Below are 20,551 nucleotides of genomic sequence, written 5' to 3'. Positions count from 1 at the left end.
AGCAGCCTAACTCCAACCTTCGTGTATTCAACCATTATGCTTACTAACTCCCACATAATATAGACACAGTCACACTACACTGCCTCTGGCTGATATAAGATAGAATGGTGGCACGGAGAGATCAAAAATGGCAGAGTAGATAAACACTGTGGCTGCATCCTTCCCTGAACACATTAAAATTACACTAAATTATAGAATAATCAACCTGGAGAACCATCTGAAGTCTAGCTAAGCAGACTAAAAATATAAAGAAGGAACCACATCGAGACTGGTAGGAGGGGCGGAAACACAGAACAGTCCCCAATCTGCCTGTGGTGGTTGAGGATCAGGAAGGATATCTCAGTTGCAGAGATTCCCCCCCCAGAGGAGCAAAGCACCCCAGTCCCCGACACCAGGCTTCCCAGCCGTGGAGTACTGGTGCCAAGAAGAGGAGCCCCTACACCACTTGGTTGTAAAAAAACAGTGGTGATTCCAACCATTTGGGTGGGACAGAAGGCTGTGGGAAACCCAGATATCCTCTTAAACAGCCCACACACAGACTGACTCACAGACCCTTACCTTGAGCTCCAGAGGAGGGACGGTGACTCGAGGGACCTCAGAGACATACAGGGGGCAGACTGAGATGTGTGGCTTCAGGGGGAGGACTGGAGGACAGTCGGCATTTTCCTGGTGAGGAGTCCTGAGCTGGTGCAGCCAGCAGGTGGGCGCCATCTTTCCTGTGTTGAGCCCACCCCCACAGGCCAAATCTAAATCTGATTGGCCTGGTGAGCTCCACTGGTCTGCCCTGCTGACTCAGCTAGTATGCCGCCCCACTCAACTTGAGCACTGCCTGAGCCACTTTCTCCATGAGCAGCAGCCTCTCCCACATTACACTCTTTCTTGGAAAACTATCTGAGTCCACAGGCCCCAGGCAGGCAGAAACTGGCCTCGGTGTGCTCTGAGACTTTTGCTGAGTCGCTCCAGGCTCAGCACTGGCACCAAACTAGAGTCTACATTAACCTGGTGACCACAACTCTTCCCAATCTAGAGACTCCCTGAGACCCTACCTCACCCAACTTGCATACTGCACGAAGCTTTATCAGTAATTGAACCTTAAGAGAGCCGGCAGGTGGCAGCAGGCCTCCAGATGTCCTGGCTGTTTGCAGAGTTACTCCAGGCCCAGTACTAGTGGCAGACATCCTCGGTTCACATCATGGCCTTTCCCATATACCCCCAGGGTTAGCACAGGCAGCAAACTACTGCAGATCACTGTGTAGCTCCTACCAGGTAGCCCCCCACCAGTCACAGGCAGTGGGTGACCTGGGCCTGCACCACCCAAGAGGGAGCCCCGCCCAAGAGGCCCCAGCACCAACATACCTGTAAATTGGTTTCACACCACAGAGGATCACCACCCAATTAGCCTTACAAATGGCACACCCAAAGGGCAATCTCAGCAGGCACCAGAGCCTGCTGGGGAGAATCCCACTCAGTTGGGTAAGCTCCCCACAAAGCAGCCTATAAGTTATGGACGAGGCCAAACCCCACAGCCAGTCAGCCTAAGGGTCAACCCCACCCACTGATGTGCCAATAGCAATTAAGGCTCAACTATAACACACAACCCACTCAAGGGACACATAACCTACTCAAGGGACACTTCTGTAGCATCCACCTTAGGTGACCAGGGAAACTGCCACTGGGCCCCACAGGACACCTACTACATAAGGCCACCTGGCCAAGCTGGGAGACATAGGAGATCTACCTAATACATAGAAACAAACACAGACAGGCAGCCAAAATGCGGAAACAAAGAAATGCATCCCAGATGAAAGAACAGGAGAAAAATCCTGAAAAAGAACAAAATAAAACAGAAACAAACTCAAAGATACAGAGAACATTTTGATGGGTGCCAGATGGGAGGGCCGTTACGGAGGAGCAGAGGTGAAAAAGGGGAAGGGATTAAGAAGTACAAATTGGTTGTTACAAAGTAATCATGGGGATGTAGGGTATAGCATAGGGATTATAGTCAATAATATTGTGATAATTGTGTATGGTGTCAGATGGGTACTAGATTTATTGGAGTGATAGATGGGAGGGGGTTGGGGGCAGGGTGAAAAAGGTGAAGGGATTAAGAAGTACAAATTTGTAGTTACAAAATAGTCATGGGGATGTAAAGCATAGGGAATATAACTAATGATGTAATAACTATGTATAGTGCTAGGTGGGTACTAGACTAGTCAGGGGGACCAGTTCTTAAATTATACAAATGTCTAACCACTATGCTGTACACCTGTAGTTAATATAAAATAATATTTAATGTCAACTGTAATTGATAAATTTTTAAAGGGGGGAGAAGGAAAGGGGAAAAAGAGGTCCAAATTTCCAGGTATAAAACAAGTCATGGGGATGTAACAAACAGCATGGGGAATATAGTCAATAATATTGTGATAGCATAGTACAGTGTCAGATGGTTGCTGGACTTATCATGGTGATCACTTCTTTAGGTATATAAATGTTGAATAACATGGTCTACCTCTAAAACTAACATAATATTGTATGTTAGCTATATTTTTAATAAAAATCTTTTACCTAAAGATATAATGGAGGTACAGAGGAGGAAGTGATTAACTCTGCCTCAGTAGGTCAGGGAAAGCTTCCACGAGAAAACCTCACACACACACACACACACACACACACCTCCCCTTAGTGTGGAGAACAGATCGTAACTGCGTTGGATAGCATTCTATATAATCCCTGCATTACATGAGGTGACACCAGCTGAGGGCAAGAAAGAGCTCTGAGGCAGCATGTGGAAAGCCACTGACCTGGAAATGAGAAGCCATGAAGTCCAGTCCCAACGATGTCATGATGCATTTCTGGGACCTTGAGAAGAACCAAAAGGCCAAGAATGGGAAGAACTAGGGGTCCCAGGCCTTTCCAGAACATCATGGAGTAGAATTTCTGACCGTGTCATGCTCCCTCATTCCCCAGATTGGAGACCCGCACTTGGTGATCTGTCTGGATTGTTCTGCAGACACCATGACCGCCCGCCTCCTCCAGAGCAGCTCGGGCACAGACAACACGTCCACCATCGCCAAGCGCCTTGAAACCTACTACCGAGCATCCATCCCGGTGATCGCCTACTATGAGACAAAGACACAGCTACATAAGGTGAATCATTTCCCTTTCCTGCTCCAAATGAGCCAGTTACCCATTGAGAGAGAGAGAGAGAGAGAGAGAGAGAGAGAGAGAGAGAGAGAGAGAGAGAGAGAGAGAACAGGACGTTTTTGGTTAAGGAATCTGGGAATTACAGCTGCACACAGCTGCACAATTTGGGTCAAAATATGGATCCCTTATTCTCTTCACTTTTGTAGCAATCAAAATTAAATTATTTGTCGTCATATGGACCATGAAATCTGGTCATACAATTTTCACAGATGCCTTTATAATTGCTGAAAACAATGCCTTTCCCAAAAAAGGAGAGAAAGAGAGGAAGGGAGAGAGGGAGGCATGGATGAGGCGTAAGTTCTGCCTTCTAGACCTCAGCTGAACAAAATTATCTAGAAGGTCTCTTCTAGATCTAAAATTCAACGTCTTTGAATTTCTAGATTTTTTTCACAGTTCATAATTGGCCCTCGGCTCTTTTGCCTCAATTTCTTACAATTACTGTTATTCAAAGAAGCAGTATATGGGGCCAAGAGAGCAGATAATTTGATAAAACAATGAAGATACCATAGGGAAATGAGTAGTGTCAACTTAATGATCATAAGTGATAATCCATGCTGGAACACATACAGAAATTATTAATTTCATTAATTTGGGAAAACTACCCAAAACTACCCAATTCATATACTCATTTAATAAACATGTTTCAAGCACCTCCTATGGGCCATCCATTGCCCTACTGGTTTGGATGTAGATAATAAGATGTGATTCTTGCCTGGTAGAACTTAGGATTTTAGCAGGGGACATATAATAGATAAATAAGGGGTCAAAGCAAGCAGAGTGATTTCCAAAGGCCTTTTAACCCAATCTAAGGAAAAAGGAAAGGCATTGAAGAAGATCAACTCAGTTGATCCTCGAGGGTAGTCTGTGGGATAGTTGGGGAGGGTAGGCTGTGAGGGGAGCAGGGCACTCCACATGGAAGGAGCCCCAAGTGGAAAAGGTCAGGAGGAACAAGGAATTCGCCTTGGCTGTGACATAAAGTGCCAAGGGAAAGAGGGACAAGAGACGAGGCTGGAGAGGCAAGCTAGAAACAGATTAAGATGAACCTTATTTATGTAAGAGCAAATAACTGTCCTTTGGATGATGGGAACGACTGAAGGGGACAGACGTAATCAGGGTTTTCATTTAGACAGCTCACTCCATCAGCCTTGGAGAGAACAGATCCCCAAAACGTAAGCCTGGGAGATCACTGGGAGGCTGGGGCAGTATTCCAGGAACAAAATCCTGAGGCCCCAAAGCAGAACAGGAGGAGTAAACATCTACTTTCTCCTATTCACAGAAAGTTGATAGGAGACATCAATCCACAAATAATGAACTTGTCTCTGGCAGCTTCATTAACATTCCTTGGGGAAAACAATTGATAATGAATTCTTAGCTTCTAAATGTGTTAATGGCCCATTTCCCAGAATCCAAGAACTTAGCCCTGGATATGGAGGTCTGAAAGGTGTCCCTTGATTTAACACAGCGATGTCCAATAGGTGGCATTAGAGCCATAGTCCTCAACTTCTGGATTCAGGGCAGACATTGCTAATCCAACGTCGCACTCTTTCCTACAGTACCAGATGTGGCCTCAATATGTCTGTTTGTTAGCACAACACTCCAAGCAGCTACATCAATTAACAGGACTTGATGTGCAAGATAAAACCTCTTTGCTGTGCTTCGTGTAATCTCTGGTTGCTGCCTGCATAAAATAAAAATTTAGGCCTTTTAAAACAAGCATACAAAAAGTGCATTGTATACAAGCAGGGGCTTAAGAATTCAGTGTTGCAAAGGCCTTTCCAAGATGAGTGATTTCCACCCCGTGTGCAGCCTGGAACACATACAGAAATTATCGAGACAGAAGAGATGTCTTCGACTTTCAAGATTTGTAGAGGTGGGAAAATCCCTAAGTAATTGAGAATTTAACCACTTTCAGAGTCGGAAAATCCTTTTGCTTTCTGTCTTGTATTATTCCAACAAAAATTCTACACACTCACAAATGATTGGCAGATGGGTGCAGGGCTAACCAAGTTCTCAGATAAATCTGAGTCCTGGAATCCTCCTTAGAAATATCTAAGTTACTAGAAAAGGAAGTGCCACTTGGCTCACCTCTTCAGCTTCCCCTGCATTTTAGAGATGCTGGCAGCCAGGTCCGTGGTGAGCTAACATTTATGATCCACTTCCCAAGTATTTAAAACCACTCCAGCCCTGACTCCAGAGCCGTGTGGGCTCCAGCCCGCAGAACTCCCAGAGGACTTCTCAGAGGGGCTACTTTATCCGACTGCCTTCGCCCAGGGCTGTCCTCTACCAACACAGCCGCCTGTGGAAATGAGCAAATTCCCTCCCACCTCACATAGAGACTGGGAGGGCAGAGTGCTGGGCCCAGGAGGTGAGAATTGTTTGCAGGTGTTCCGTGGGTGGGTGGGTGGTGTGTTGCCAATGGCTCAGGCTACAGAAGGGGGAGTGGATGGGAAGCAGGACAAAGGGAGGGACAGGCTTATTTTTTTCCACTAAAGAAAGGGAAAGTCTCTGTCCCTTTGTGCTCTCTGGCCTGTGGGCTCCTGCCTGGTCTTCTCTCAACAACTTAATCTTCCTGTGATTCCAAGTGATAATTTGTGTCTTGTTCCCGTGATGTTCTTGGATTGTCAACACCTCCTCCCTTTCTCATTGGTTTACCGAGCCCAAAGCAGGGCTGTTCACCATCCACACGGGTTCCCAAATCATGTAAGGAGTTTTCTTAAAACTAGGTGGGGCTGATGAATGCAATTCAAGATGCAAGTGAGACAAACAGCAGCTCAGTGAGACTTACTTAGAAATTAGAGCCGTACCGTGGTCCAGCCCAGAAAGAGACCACCCGCCACAAACACTTCCTTCAGGCTTCAGTGTGGCCAGTTATGCTTATGGTGAATCCATCAGCTGACACCACTGCCTAATGACAGCCCACCTTTTGGGCCACCAGCTAGCCGGGAAAAGTGCAATGAAATTTCAAACAAAGGTAATAAAAAAGCAAAGCAGAATTTATACAGTCACTGCCTTTTTCCTTTTGTCCTTATTATGCCGTCATCATAAAATAATGTTCGAACTTCTAGTAACAAACCAAGGGATAGAGGCATATGTGATACAAATAGATCCCCTGAATTTCCAGCTGTTTCCCCCCACCCACCCCAACCCCTCATAAAGCCAGCCTCTCTCTGCATCTGAGAAAGAGTTAGAACAGAACTTTTCTCCATTCCCTCTCTCCTTGCACTGAGGATAGATGTCAGCAACCAGTTGTGGTTACTGACACTTCTTTCCTATACACTCTGGACGCTGCCTCAGGGTCACTGTTGAAACTTCCTCAACAGCGGTGCCGCAGGCAGGCCCAATTCACTAGCAGTGACCCATAAGAGGAAGCCTTTTTTTCCCCAGAGTGAGATAATTTGTTATTGAAAAAAATAATTGAAATGTAGCATGTCAGAGTAAAAAGTCCCTAGGTTACTTATTAGTCTTAATCATTAAAGAAAAATAAAGAGAGGCCAATGACTCATTAAACATGCATTTTACAGATGCAGAAAATCAAGTTCCTTGGCAACTCTGCTTTTGTAAAGAAGACAATAAGTTTTTGGTCAGCAATTCTTCTGCTGCAGTGTTCGAACTTCATAAATAGGTTACCCGTTTTTAGTTAAGTCCTGAAATACAACAGTACCCATTGTTGTTCTGGGTAGTCATCTAACCTGGCAGGAGACTTCCTGTGAACGGAGGGATAAAGAATGAGAAATGCAGTTCTTGGTATGACCATGAAAGAGTAGAAGCAAAAGACACCGTAAGGTCAAATTTCACCCCTTGGATGCAAAATCCAGTTGATAACCCTTATCGACCAAATTCCTAAGTTTGAAGTCTAATTGTGTTAGACTGTAAAAGAAAACCCCCAAATTACTTTTATATCTTGAACTCTCTATACTTGAATTCTTAATTTTGATTTTTCTTTCCATTGGCTAAAGTAATTCCAACTAATTTTCAGTTCGATTAATCTGTGACTATATGAGAATGTCATTATAGGGGCTTTACATACAAATGACAGTTCCACTGGATATAAAATTTAGATCATAATATTTTTCAATGTAAAGTCAGTAAACATTGCTCCACTGTTTTCAAGCATTAAGTATTGTGGAGGAAAGGCAGAGACAAATTTGGAAGTAAACTTTTTTGCAACTGGTATCTTTAAAAAAATTTTTTTCAATTTTTCCATGCATTTCAAAAGTTGTGTCCAGATCTAAGTCTGCTTTCACTGATTTTTCACTGGCATAGACATATTGTTTTTAACTCAAGAAAGTTTCAAAGAATAATCAATTATTCTTTGATTATTTTTTATGTGCCATTGTTCCTTGTTTTTCTTCAAAATTCCTCAAAAATACAAAATTCTTGGATCTTACTCTCTTCCTTCATACCAGCTCTGTCCACTAGAAATATAAGGTGAGCCACTTATGTAATTTTAAATTTTCTAGTAGCCACATTTTAAAAAGCAAAATGGAACGGGTGACACTAATTTTATCAAGTCTTTGAAATCTGATGTGTATTTTATACTGACAGCACATCTCAATTCAGAGTAGCCACATGTCAAGTGTTCAATAGTCCTTCTGCATTGGAGAGCACAGTTACATAACCCACTCCGCTATTTTCATTTTTTGCTATCTACATTCTAGGGGGAAATCCCAGATTTGTTTTCCACATTACCAATTCAATTTTTCACACCCTCATTCCTGTTCTTCAGCTACTAACATTGATTTTAATTCTCACGTGTAGTTTTACTTATCTTAGCACACTTTTTCCATCTCATGCCATTTCCTTTTCAGTCTAAGCCTATTCTCACTTCATGACTTCCTGCTCCTATTTCAGAGCAATCACGTCTTGTCACGTGCTGTTTAAACTAGCAACAGTATGCATTAATTGTCCCGCCTCTGTCGCCTTACAGCACTATTTCTTTCTCCATCTTTGTATTTATCATGATTGGTTACAGTTACTTCTTTACTTTTCTATATCTACCAATAAAAAGTAAATTCTCCAGTGGGAAGAATTATTTCTGTCTTGTTCACAGCGTGACCTCCAGTATGTTGCACTGTGCCTGGTGCAAGGGGGAAAAAAGGTACTCAAATATTTATTGTTGAAGATTCAAAAAATTTTACTTGAAATTTTTCTAATTTCTATATTTTGTAATTTTCAAAGGTCTTCTTACCTCCCGAGTCACTGGAATGGTGTGCCTTTGCCTTTTCTGTAGCTGATTTCCTCAGAAACCTCAGTTTGTCTTAAGTTTACTCTTATCTTCTATTCCAGTTATCTATTGCTGTACAACAAAGCACCCAAAATTTAGTGGCATAAAACAACCACCATTATTTGATACTTATGGCTTCTGTGCACCAGGAATTTGGAAAAAGCACAGGGGGGATGGCTCCTCTCTGCTCCACGGTGCTTGGGGCCTCAGCTGGATGAGTCAACAGCTGGGGGCCATTATAATGAGGGCTACTGTCTCTGCCTCAAAGACCAGTCCTTGTACACACGTCTGGTGCCTGGGCTGGGATGACTTAGCTGCAACTGTCAACCAGAGCAACTACATGTGACCTCGCTAGAATGGCTTGTACTTCTCCCAGCATTGCTCCTGGGTTCCAAAAGTGGCATCCCAAAGAGAGCCTCCAGGGAGTAAATGTTCCAAGAGACCGAGGCAGTAGATGCAAGACTTCTGGCCTAGCCCAGGAAGTCACACAGCATCGTTTCTACTGCATTCTACTGGTTACAAAAATGCTACTAAAGCCAGCCCAGGTTCAAGGGGAGGATGATTATACTTCATCGCTCCATGGGTGAATGGCAAGATCACATTCAGAAGAGGATGTGGGGTGGGACAGATTGTTGCAGCCACCTTTGGAAACTATAATGTGCCTCATTCTTCAACTCAAGGGTGGAGGGGGAGGGGACCCTCCAGACCCACAGGAGGGGCAGATTATCATTAGTCGCATTTACGTGCTCTTGTTTACTCGAAACTGCTCACACTCAGATCTTACACTGGAAGGCACAGCTCCTCCTCCCCTAATGTGGAATTTCGGGGCTGAGGCTTGCTGAGCGGGGTCCCCTAAGATCCCTGGATACAATTCCTCCCGGGGCTCTTCTTGCTTGCCCCTTCTGCACCAGGATTGGTAGTTTGGGATGAGTCCCCCCTCTCCTCAGTTGTTCTTTTGTTAATATAGTCTTAAATTAGACATAGAAAAAGATGTCCTGGCGGGGCATAGGGAGAACAGCTCTTGCCTTTGAAAGTCGTGGCAACATAGCAGAATGGGACAGATGCCTGCTTTTCTGGTCATTTTCTAAGTCAGGATCAGAAAATGGAATCTAGTTCCACTGGCAATAGGTAACAATCCAATTTATCAGAATGCCTGTGACTATTATCTTTTTCTGGATCTCCACGGGAATTTTAGTGGGAATCTAGGAGAGGGCCATATCAAGGAATGCTTGCCAGATCGTCATGCCCCAGAAGGTAAGGGAGTAGGAGGAACTGCCTTTGAGATTCTCTGAAGACCAAGTAGGCTAATACAGGACAGCATTAGCAGGAGATTCAATGGCCCTAGTTGTGTTAAAATTGTTGTGTCCATGTTGGTGGCTGGGATTAGATTTATTTCAACAGATGTTTTTTGAAATTACTAAAGTAATAAAAGCTCACTATCATAAGTGAAAAGTATCTATATTATAAAAAACTGAAAAGTAAAAAAAGCTAACGATGCACCTTCCAACCTCGCTCCTCTCCAATAACCAGTGTGAGCAGTTTATGTGTCTTTCCAGCCCCCTCCCACCCTGCTCCTCCTCCTTTTCTCTCTCTCCTCTTCTCTCCCCCCCCACCCCTCCCCTCTCTCACCTGACCTATCTACCCTGTATAAACACACACACACCCATGTGGTGGACAGCTCTGATTTCATAAAAATTCCACCCTGTACACATTTCTCTGAAACATCTGGAAATCAATACATATCACAATAATGTTTTCTTTTTAATAGTTATGTAATATTCTGTAATATGGATATTCTATAGTTTATTCAGTTTATTTCCAGTTTGGTTGTATTTGTCTAGTACTAACAACTGTGCAGGAAATAAACCTCCTTGTTTAGGCTTTTGTTTTTGTGGAGAGACTGCTGAGCTGTGGTCAGCAGAGGCTTTTTTTAAACCCATTCGTTTCCACTTCCCTTTCTCTGCACATTGCCCTGAGATGAGTCTTTGGATATAGAAAAGCTCAGGGATTTCCTAGTTCCTGGCTGTTTGGCCTTTTTCGTCAATGCCCCACCTCCGCTGCGTTCACTTCTCAGTTCTGGGTCTGAAGCCTCCCAGGATTCAATCTGGAACTGCTGGGGGTTGAGCTCCACTCACAGCCTAGATCTGAGACAACTCTCCCTCCACCCGCCAGTAGAAAGAAAGGTGCATGAAGGAGAATGGGACTTTGAGGACCCCTAACGTTCTGTCCTCTCACTTGACAAAGGAGGCATAAATCTTCCATCTGTCTCTGAGACTCCTATGAAACTCATTTTTATGACTGCATGAAATAGTCTTCTTGCCACCCCCTCCCTTCCTGATTGGCAGGCCTCGACTAGATTTCCTGAAAAGAGCTTTTCATTCGGTGCAATATTCTTTGCACCCCTGTGGTCCTGTTGAAATGAGTTGTGCTCAGGGATTGTTTGTATCCCCCCAGAACAGCAGGCAGGAAAGAACTCCAGACCTTTGTTCTCTTCCGTGCACATTCTTGATGTTCTTCCTCTGTGGTTGCTTTAATCACATGGTGGGTTTTGCCTTGGCCGATCTCAGCTCAGTCCCTTAACTGGGGTCACTTTAACTGAAAACCTCTCCAGGAGCCATTGCCATGGATTCCACAGCAGAGAATTGGTTCTATTCCATCTAAGGTCCTTGGCATATTCAGACATTTAGGGGGCATCTTTAATATGCGAGCCATGATGCAAACTGCTGGGAATTCAAAGAGGAAAAGAAATCTATGAAACTCTTCACACACAGCAAGGAGTCACAGAATGTTCCAGGTCTTTTGAAACACAGAGCTTGAGCCTGTAAAGGTGGGTAAAGGTTTCAGAGAAAAGAGGACATCTTAGCTGGGTCCTAAAGGATAAGTACAAGTTCTTATCCTTGTACTTAACCCTCTCAGATGGAGAGGGGACACAGCACTGACACGTAAAAGAGCCCAATAGTGTTAGCACAAGATGTAGTGATTTACAGATGAACTAAAGTAGTGGGAGACCGGACTGAAAAAAGCAAGGTTGAGGGCGGCCGGATGGCTCAGGTGGTTAGAGCACTAGCTCTGGACAACAGGGTTGCTGGTTCAATTCCCACATGGGATGGTGGGCTGTGCCCCCTGCATCTAGAGATTGAAAACGGCAACTGGACTTGGAGCTGAGCTGCGCTCTCCACTAGATTGAAGAACAAAGACTTGGTGCTGATGGGCCTTGGAGAAGCACGCTGTTCCCCAATAAAAAAATTTTTAAATTAGAAAAATAAAAAAATGAAAAAGCAAGGTTGAGGCAAGACTGTGAAGAGCCTTGAATCCAATCCAAATCATTCATTCATTCATTCCTCCCTCATTCAATGAATTTTCTAGACCAACATTGTCCAATGTGGGCCACATATGTAATTTAAAATATTTCAGTAGTCACTTTAATAACAAATAAACTAAAAAGCAACATGTGGAATTAATTTAACAATATATTTTTATTTAACCTAATATATTCTAAGTATTATCATTTCAACGTGTAATCAATATAAAAATTATTGAGATGCTTTTACATTCTTTTTTAATATGTGTTCAAAATCTGGTACTTAAGTGTATCTCAATTAACATGCTAAATTTTCATCAAAAATCTAGAATTGTACTTGTGTTTCATAAAATTTATGGTTGAAAAGGTAGATTTCACATACCCAAGTTGTGCCAATATAACTGAATTTTTTAATCATGGAGTCAAATACCAGTTTTAAAAGTTAGGCCAATTTTAATTATATAGCATTAAAAATTCCATTCCTCAGCTGTACTAGCCACCAGTCTAGTGTTTAGAAGGCACCTGTGGCTGCTACATTGGATAACACAGTTCTAGCTAGACTCGCCTAGAAAATGTGCACTAAATACTATGGGTAAGTGAGGGAGCCATTTTAAACAGGGAATGACTGATCAGATGTGTTTTAGGAAAGTCAATTTGAGAAAGGATAGATTTTTCATATCTGTTAGTCAAACTTAAATTTCAGACAGAATTGGGAGGAAGAGGAGAAAGAAGGAAAGGCAGTACCATGTAACATTTTAAATGGACGAACTGCTTATCCTTTGGGAAGTCCTGTATATAGAGAAGCCATAAAAGTGCAGATTATAAACCATTCTCCAGTTGTTGCTAAAGCTTGTCCTTAATGCTCTCTAAAGTAAAGGTATATGTAGTCCTGCTTTCTATGACCTTGAGGATGAGGAGAAATACGTGGCCTGACCGGACATGTGAAATGCTGACTCCCCAGGAGCAGTCTTTACATAACCCTAACTTTTAAAAATTGCAACTAATGCTTGTCCCCAGATGGGGCGCAGGTGCTGCTGCCTCTGAAGGGCTTTGCCTTGGCTGAGCCTCTGCTGCTTTCCTCTGGCAGGGAGGGTTCCCTGCGCTGAGCGTCTTGTCCTCTTAACAGAGGACAAGATTAGAAGAGGAAGAACTTCGGTTGCACACGCAGTAATCATAAAGCACTTTGTGACAGCTTGGTTTGTCCCAGAAGCCTCGTGGCGCCAAGATATGAAAAACAAAAGTAAAACTCAGGCAATGTTTTGAACAGTGTGGAAAAACTCAGGAAAAACACAAATAGATCTGGACAGTGTTTGAACCAGCCAACTGTTTTAATGGTTTCAAATTCACAGAATTAAAGAGGAAGAGTAGACAAAATGTGCAATTCTCAAAGTGTTGTGACCACTTTCCTCATTTAGTAATATGTTCCACTGACTGATCGGACATATTATCACTGACTGCTCTCCGAGAAGTCAGGTGAAAATTCGGAAATTTAATCACATTTCCTGTTCATTGGCTTTTAGCTGTTTTATTTTTTTAAAAATTGTATACCGATCAGGACATCACTTATTGCATGATTTTATATCAAGTCTCAGACCAAAAACGGTTAAGTTCTTCAAGTCAGAGCAAATCCACTTACCTAGTTTTCAATTAAAATACATTAAAACCTCATACAGTCTGACTTTGCTGATTCCGAACTGGAGTTCTTTTGAGTAAAGGACATCGTGAAGCTTACTTTTCCTATTCATGGGAAAAGACAGTTGCTGTAAATTAGTATTGTCAGTATTGATTATGGAGCAAAACCTTACTGTATGTTGGAAGACACCTTATTTTTCATTTTGCACAATTGCTGAGGGAGTCTCCTTCACTCAAAACAATCAATATGCTAATTACACACCATTCTTATCTGTTCACTAAGGATGTTAAACTAGCACCTTGTTAGCTGGTTTAAATTAGCTAAAGTTGTAAGCAGCGAGAATAGTTCCTGTAACTTAAAAAGTACTGAGTAAGCTGGCTTTTTTTCATTTCCTTTGCCTTACACAGTAATACCTGAAAATGTAAAAGCCACTTATTGTTCTCCTAAAATATTCTCCATGTGGGAATTAGATGAGCAGGGAGAAGACGCTTTGAGATTCAGGAAATGTCCAGGTAACCTGTGAAGAACAGAGGGAGAAATTTGGAGAGTAAACAGAGAAGGCTTTGGTGCCACCCGCTTCAGCTGGGCTGTTTTGTTGCACACACACACACACACACACACACACACGCCCCTTCTATAATTTTTTATTAATTGCCTCACTGCCTCTAGAATTTTGTTCTCAGAACTTCGTTTCTTGGGCCCTAATGAGGACCCCAGACAGCTTCATAGATTTCCTACGCCTACTCACTCAAGTCAAAGGCTGCTTTTTCCATCTAGAAAGCCTGATTATTTGATTTTGTCTTTAAATCTCCTCATGTCCCTGGGTTCCACACATCACACCGAGTCTGGCTGAGTAGCAATGACAAACTTCCTTTTAATTAAATTAATAAATCCCTGTATTTCAGCCACAAAACAAAATGAGGAGTTTGGTTTTAGATGGAAACAGAAGCAGGAAATGTTCCAGCTAAGCCTTCCACCTCCCAGTCCTCGGAAAACAAGTATCTCCCTTCAGGTGCTTGTGCACATTAGCCCTTGTTTCTGAAACTAAGTTGCCTACTTTGTATAAGAGAAAACCCCGTATCTTTCCATGAAGTCCAGATTGTGGGTCAGAAAATGAGCTCCTACCGTGTATTTCTGTCCCACACTCGCTCGATTCTGTGAGGAGAGGGAAGAGGGAATACGGAAATGAGGATACATTCTTTCACTCGGCTTTTCTTTGCCTACCTATCTAAAGCCAGCAGTGAGGATACAGTGCTGAACATGACCTTACCCTCACAGAGCTACCATCTAGCTGGGTGTGTAGATGTGGGAGAATGGAGGGTAATATATGGCCAAGAAGTGAAAAGTTCAACATCACCGTGAATTACGACCAGTTGTTTGTGTTGAAGGAGCCATTGGTTCATTCTGATGACAAAAGGGGGAAGGAAAGACAATGGACTGAAGAGTTATAATGAACAAATACGGTTCCACCAAAGTCTAAAAGAAATTCTGGATAATGGTCAGACCAAATTACGTGAACCCAACACTGGCATTATGTTCCAACACCAGGTTATCAGTAACAAACAATGCAGAAAAATAGGATATAATCAATATTCTTTAAAAAAAATTTCTTTTGTACTAATAATTTACCAGTGTTAAGAGACCTGATCGCTATTATGAGACAAGAATGGGAAATACAGCCATGGGTTTCTTTCGGAAGGAAGATAAATTTAGAAAAGCATGTATGGTTGAGGAGAGTTGAGTAGTACTGGTTAGAGAATATGTTGGAGGAGGGATGTATTTCAGGCCTAGTTAGGAAAGGGCATGTTACGTCAGTTCAATGCAAGGAACTAGTACAGTTCAGCAAGACACTGCAGAACAAAGAGGGAAACTGCAGAGAGAGTATCAACCACCTTGTGAGGACTGTAGAGGTTCCAGAATATAGTTGTCCAAATGAAGCAAAAGGTATCACTCACTTTTGAGTCCCATAGGCCCTCCACTAGGTAATTCTAAGAATACTTACATGCAGATGAAGTAGAAGGTAACTTGGGGTCAGTCCCTCGTCTAGTTAGCTTCCTCTTCTGGGGGAGATCTGAAGTGGACTTTGGGAAGTGTCTGTGCCAGGAACAACGCACTGGGTGCTGGGACAGAGAACTTACTTGACCTATAAAAGTGTCAGTCAGCTGTACGAATGGCTAAGAGGATGAGGGGCTAGTCCGAGCCGTAGCTCACTAGGGACAGTACCAGGCACCGTCACTCTTTGCCTTATGCTTCAAACTTTTGGCAATTCTTTCCAATGAAACAAATATTGATCACAGATTTTTATATACCTGTGTTGGATCGTATCAACCCATTTCTTAAAAACCCTTCTGTGACTCCCCATTATTTTCACATAATAGAGTACACAAGCCTCTTGATAAATCAACCTCTGCCTACCATTCTAGCTTCCCTCTCACCACTCCCACCGACTTCAACCATCCAGCCACTTTGAGTTGGTGGATGTAGTAGAATAGTCGACAAGTGCAAAGACTTTGGAGTCAGAGATATGGGTTTGAACCAGGTCAGTGACACTTAGCTGCACGACCTTGGGAAATACAATTCATCTTCCACAGCCTAGGTTTCATCACCTGTGAAATGGGGAAAACACCACCTGTCTTCTAAGGCCATTGTTAGAATTCCCTGATTGTTTAAGAAGCACTTCTAGGGAAGGGAGCTGGGGATGGAGCAGGGGATGGAACAATGGAGAAAATGAGGAGAGGGAAAGTGAGAGTAGGAGCTAGAAAGGGAAGGTACGCTGTGAGGAAAGCACGGATTGGGGGATAGAGGACAGGAGAGAGGGAAGAAGGAAGATAGCTAGTAAGGGCAGCAGTGAAATGAAAGTGGAAGGGATTTAAAAAAAATGTTTTTTAAAAAAAGCACTTCTGCCTCAGTCAGTAGTGGTCAAGTTTATTATTTTAAATGATGATGACTTTCCTCGGAAAGCTTCTGTGCCCTCCCACGATTGTGAAGGTGCTCTTTTATCTCTAGCTCCTATGGTTACCACATAATAGTGTAAATTCCTATTAAGTCTTTGAGCTGTGAGCTTTTGGGAGCAGAACTGTTGTGTTTTATTCAACTTGGTATCTCCAACACATAACACATTGTTCACACACACCCAGGAAATGTGTTGGTTGAAAGGAAAAGGAAGGTGAGGTAAAGCAACACAGGTGAGGTGTTGTGAGGGCCACACATGCAGGGGCGAAGTCCCTGCCCTCTCAGAACAGTCTCCAGCCTGGAGGATTCCATAGGACACATTTATGGGGCTAAGGAGACCTCAATATTTTTGTTTTAATTTCTTATTGCGAGATATACATGTAGGAATGCATGAAAGTAAGAGAATCCCAGCTCCCTCATGTGTTTCTCCTGATCTGTTTCCTTCCTCTCCCCAGGAAGTAACCACTATCCTGACTTTTATAATCATTTCCTTGCTTCTCTTTATGATTTTGCCACCTATGCATGGATCTCTAACCAATATAACTTAAGCTTTGCTTGTTTTTAAACTTTATATAAATTGAATCACGCAGTATGCATATTCTTGAGACTTGTTTCTTTCCCTCAACTTTGTGTGATTAATCCATGTTGTTGAATGTAGCTGTAGTTTTGTTTTGTTTTTTCCATTATGCTAGCATTCATTCTGTAACTATGCCACAGTTTATCCATCTACTGCCAATAGGACTTCTGAGATTTTTCTAGTTTGGGGCAATTACAAACAGTGATTCTATAAACACAGTTGTATCTATTTTCTGGGATATTTAAATGTTTTGAGATCTCATTCTACCTCTAGAATCAATGAATTCCATAGTGTTGTAAAACTGAAACTAGTTTGCCCAAACAAAAGTAAACGAGAGTTGAAAAAAAATCATTGTGTTCCTCAAAGTGTAGTCCAAGATGGTCCAAGTTAAAATCATCCAGATAATTTTTTAAATATGCAGATGAAGGCTCAGCCCAAACTTACCAAATGAGAACCTCTAGAGATGAAGCCTGAAAAAGCTGTATTTTAGCAAGCTCACTATCCTCTTCTCCCTTCCCATGAGTCTTACGTGGACCACCAAGCCTCTAGTTTTGTGGATGGTACATATGTGGTGGGACAAAGCTCAGTGGTTTGCACGATAGTAGGAAGTTTTAAGAAAAGGGTAGTACTGTGTATCCCCGAAAATAAGACCTAGCGGGACCATCAGCTCTAATGCATCTTTTGGAGCAAAAATTAATACAAGACCCGGTCTTATGTTACTAGTTTTTGCTCCAAAAGATGCATTAGAGCTGATGGTCTGACTAGATCTTATTTTCGGGGAAACAGGGTAGTGCCTCCATGCCCAGGAAATTAGCTCCCTCCCTCCCTACTTCCTCTATTGTTGGCTCCTTGCCCTGGTGCACACAGCTCCAAGCAGACTCTGCCCTTAGCACACCTCCAAGTGGAGGTCCCAGCTTTTGCTTTCTTCTCCACAGCCCCCACCCTCAGCCCCCAACCTCTGCCCTGCTCCAAATGTTCCAACACTCACAAGTCTCATTTTAATTAAGTCCAGTCTTTCCATGACCCTTAGCAATAATTTACCTTAACAGGGCACCTAGTTTTTGTTGTAAACCTTTAATTTTTTTAGAGCAGTTTTCGGTTCACAGAAAAATTGAGCATAGAGTTCTTTTATCTCCAAACACGCACAGTCTCGCCCACTACCAACATCCCATACAAGAGTAGTACATGTTACAATCGAAGGCTACATCAACACAGTATCACCAAGAGCCCAGTTTCTGTGGGTCCTGACAAATGCATGACATGTACCCATCATTAGAATCATACAGTTTCACTGCCATAACAATCCTGTCCCACCTATTCATTCCTCTCTCCCCACAACCCGGTCTTTTGACTGTCTCCATAATTTTTACCTTTTTCAAAATGTCACATAGCATGTAGCCTTTTCATATTGGCTTCTTTGATTTAGTAATATGCATCTAAGATGCCTCCGTATCTTTCCATGGCTTGATAGCTCATTTCTCGAGCGCTAAATAATATTCCTTTATCTCGATGTTCATCCACCTGCTGAAGGACATCTTGGTGGCTTCCCAGCTTGGCGATTATGAATAAAGCTGCTATAAGCATCTGTGTGCAGGTTTTGGTGCGGACGTTTTCAACTCCTTAGGGTAAATATCAGGGAGTGCAATTGCTAGATCATATAGTAAGAATATGTTTAATTCTGTAAGAAACTCCCAAACTGTCTTCCAAAGTGGCTGCACCATTTTGTATTCCTATCAGCAAAGAATGAGCCTTCCTGTTGTTCCACATTCTCATCAGCATTTGGTGTTGTCAGTGTTTTGAATTTTGGCCCTTCTAATAGGTGTGTAGTGGTATCTCGTTTTAATTTAAACGTTTAGTTTTTGAACAACTACTCTTCATTTTTTCTGTTTTTGGAGTCTTGTGTTTTAAAATTCTGTATAGCAAGTTGCGAGCAATTTTTTTTATTAAAGGTTTCTTTAAAATTCATTAAAAATTTACAAACATTTCTTAAGTATAACTCTGTCTCTCTTTTTTTCCCTTTTAAATATAGGTAAATGCAGAGGGGACACCAGAGGAAGTTTTTCTTCAACTCTGCACAGCTATTGACTCTATTTTCTGAAGGCAAAATGGCACGTATGTTGAAATGGCACGTGTGTTGTGAGTGGAGACAGAGAAAAATATGAAAAGGTTCATACCTTAACACAATATGTTTCAGGTTAAACTTTTTGTGACCCCCCTCAAATCCTGACATTGCTGTTTGCTTCCCAGCCTGACCTGGGAGGCGTCTGGAAATCATGCATGGTGTATTTGGTATTACCCAAACTTTCGTCTTAATTCAGACAGCTGTCTGGACTCAGCACGCATCCTTTCCCATCAGTAGGTTACACCTCAGAGCTAAGTTAGTGTGTGGGCAGCGGTGCAGTACCAGTCCGTGTCAGCTGTGCCCTCAGGACTTGCTAGAGTCTGATCATTCGGTCTACTCTCATCAGATGGGAGTTAGCATGCCTAACTCGCCTTTCTCTCCCCAAGATCTATCTACATGCTGCTTCCTGATGAAAGCCTTTAATGTGGGGGCCAAGCCTGGGCACCTTCCTCTGGTGACGGTCTCTTTGTTTGCTCAAGTCTTATCCACTAGTAGCTCAGAGCCAGAGAGATTAGCTTGACAATGCCAACTATTGCTAAGAAATCTGATTAAATTTGATAATTTGATAAGAAAAAAATGTGCAATTATATAGCTTTTCCAAGACAGCAAAATCCAGATAGTCACCAATAACATTGCTCTATTCATTTTGAATGAAACTGGCCAGTTTGGAATACTGTCATAATGGCTAAGAGAACAAACTGGAGAAAATTGTCTACCCTCGTCACTTCTGTACCTGGTGGTGTATTTTGGCAATTTTACATTAATACCAATGACAAAATGTAATTTAAAAGCATGAGGTGATTTATTATTGCATCCACTGGATTAATGTCAACTTACACTTTTGATTTTAAATGATCACCAATTTACTTAATACTGTTGCCAAGCAAATAAAAAGAAATACACTAACAGTAACAAAACTGACGTGGACGTGAGAGGGACATGTCAGCGCACAACGTTGAGCAGACCCCAGTGCTGTATTTGTTTCACATGGGCCTTTTTCAGGGCTTTGCAGACCTTATCTTCCCCAAATGTAAAACTGTTTCTTCGCATCAAGCCAGTGAAGTTTGGGTTCTCTTTTGTGCTATCAGTTGCCAAAACCAGAGCTTATTACATATTCTCCTGGAATAACTGCATCTTCTCCATTCAGTCACTACAACAGACCATAGTTCGTTTGCATGATTTTTTTTTCTTCAATGGCTGTGCAGTGAAGAATCCATTTCTGGGACGAAATTGTATTTTTAAAGACATTTTTTTTCTTGAAATGGCTATGTACGAATAAAGTAAATGGAACACATGATAACTCTTTTTCTATTTATTTGTAACTCACATCATTCTGGAAAGCATTTGAAGCCTATTCCAAACAGAATTGAAAGCAAACAGTCATAGTTGAGATTTACGATATGCTCATATGGTTTTAATTTTGGCCATAGATCAGTCTGAAGCTATTACAGAGAGAACTCTCAGTGTATTCATGATACATGGTAATTTTTGTATTTCCTTGTTAGCCATTCTTAAACAAAAATGTCAGTGTTTGCTAA

At 42.2% G+C, this 20,551-nt stretch overlaps 1 protein-coding gene across 3 annotated transcripts in view; it reads left to right on the top strand.

The window, feature by feature from the left end:
* AK5 (adenylate kinase 5) overlaps positions 1–20,307 on the top strand; it is a 200,288-nt gene extending 179,981 nt beyond the window's left edge. For 2 of the 3 annotated variants that reach the window (XM_081056817.1, XM_081056818.1), the window contains exons 13-14: positions 2,968–3,147; positions 18,921–20,307. In XM_081056817.1, coding sequence (XP_080912943.1) covers positions 2,968–3,147; positions 18,921–18,989 — 249 coding nt within the window. In that variant the 3' untranslated portion in view covers positions 18,990–20,307. Of the gene's footprint in view, positions 1–2,967; positions 3,152–18,920 lie in introns of all 3 variants that reach the window. The other variant, XM_081056819.1, reaches the window with a different exon arrangement.
* The last annotated feature ends 244 nt before the right edge of the window (positions 20,308–20,551 follow it).

The sequence above is a fragment of the Rhinolophus hipposideros genome, assembly GCF_964194185.1.
Source record: "Rhinolophus hipposideros genome assembly, chromosome: 8".
In the NCBI taxonomy this organism is placed as follows: Eukaryota; Metazoa; Chordata; class Mammalia; order Chiroptera; family Rhinolophidae; genus Rhinolophus; species Rhinolophus hipposideros.
The sequence above is the reverse complement of the archived record's forward strand: the minus strand, read 5'-3'. Positions and strand labels throughout refer to the sequence as shown.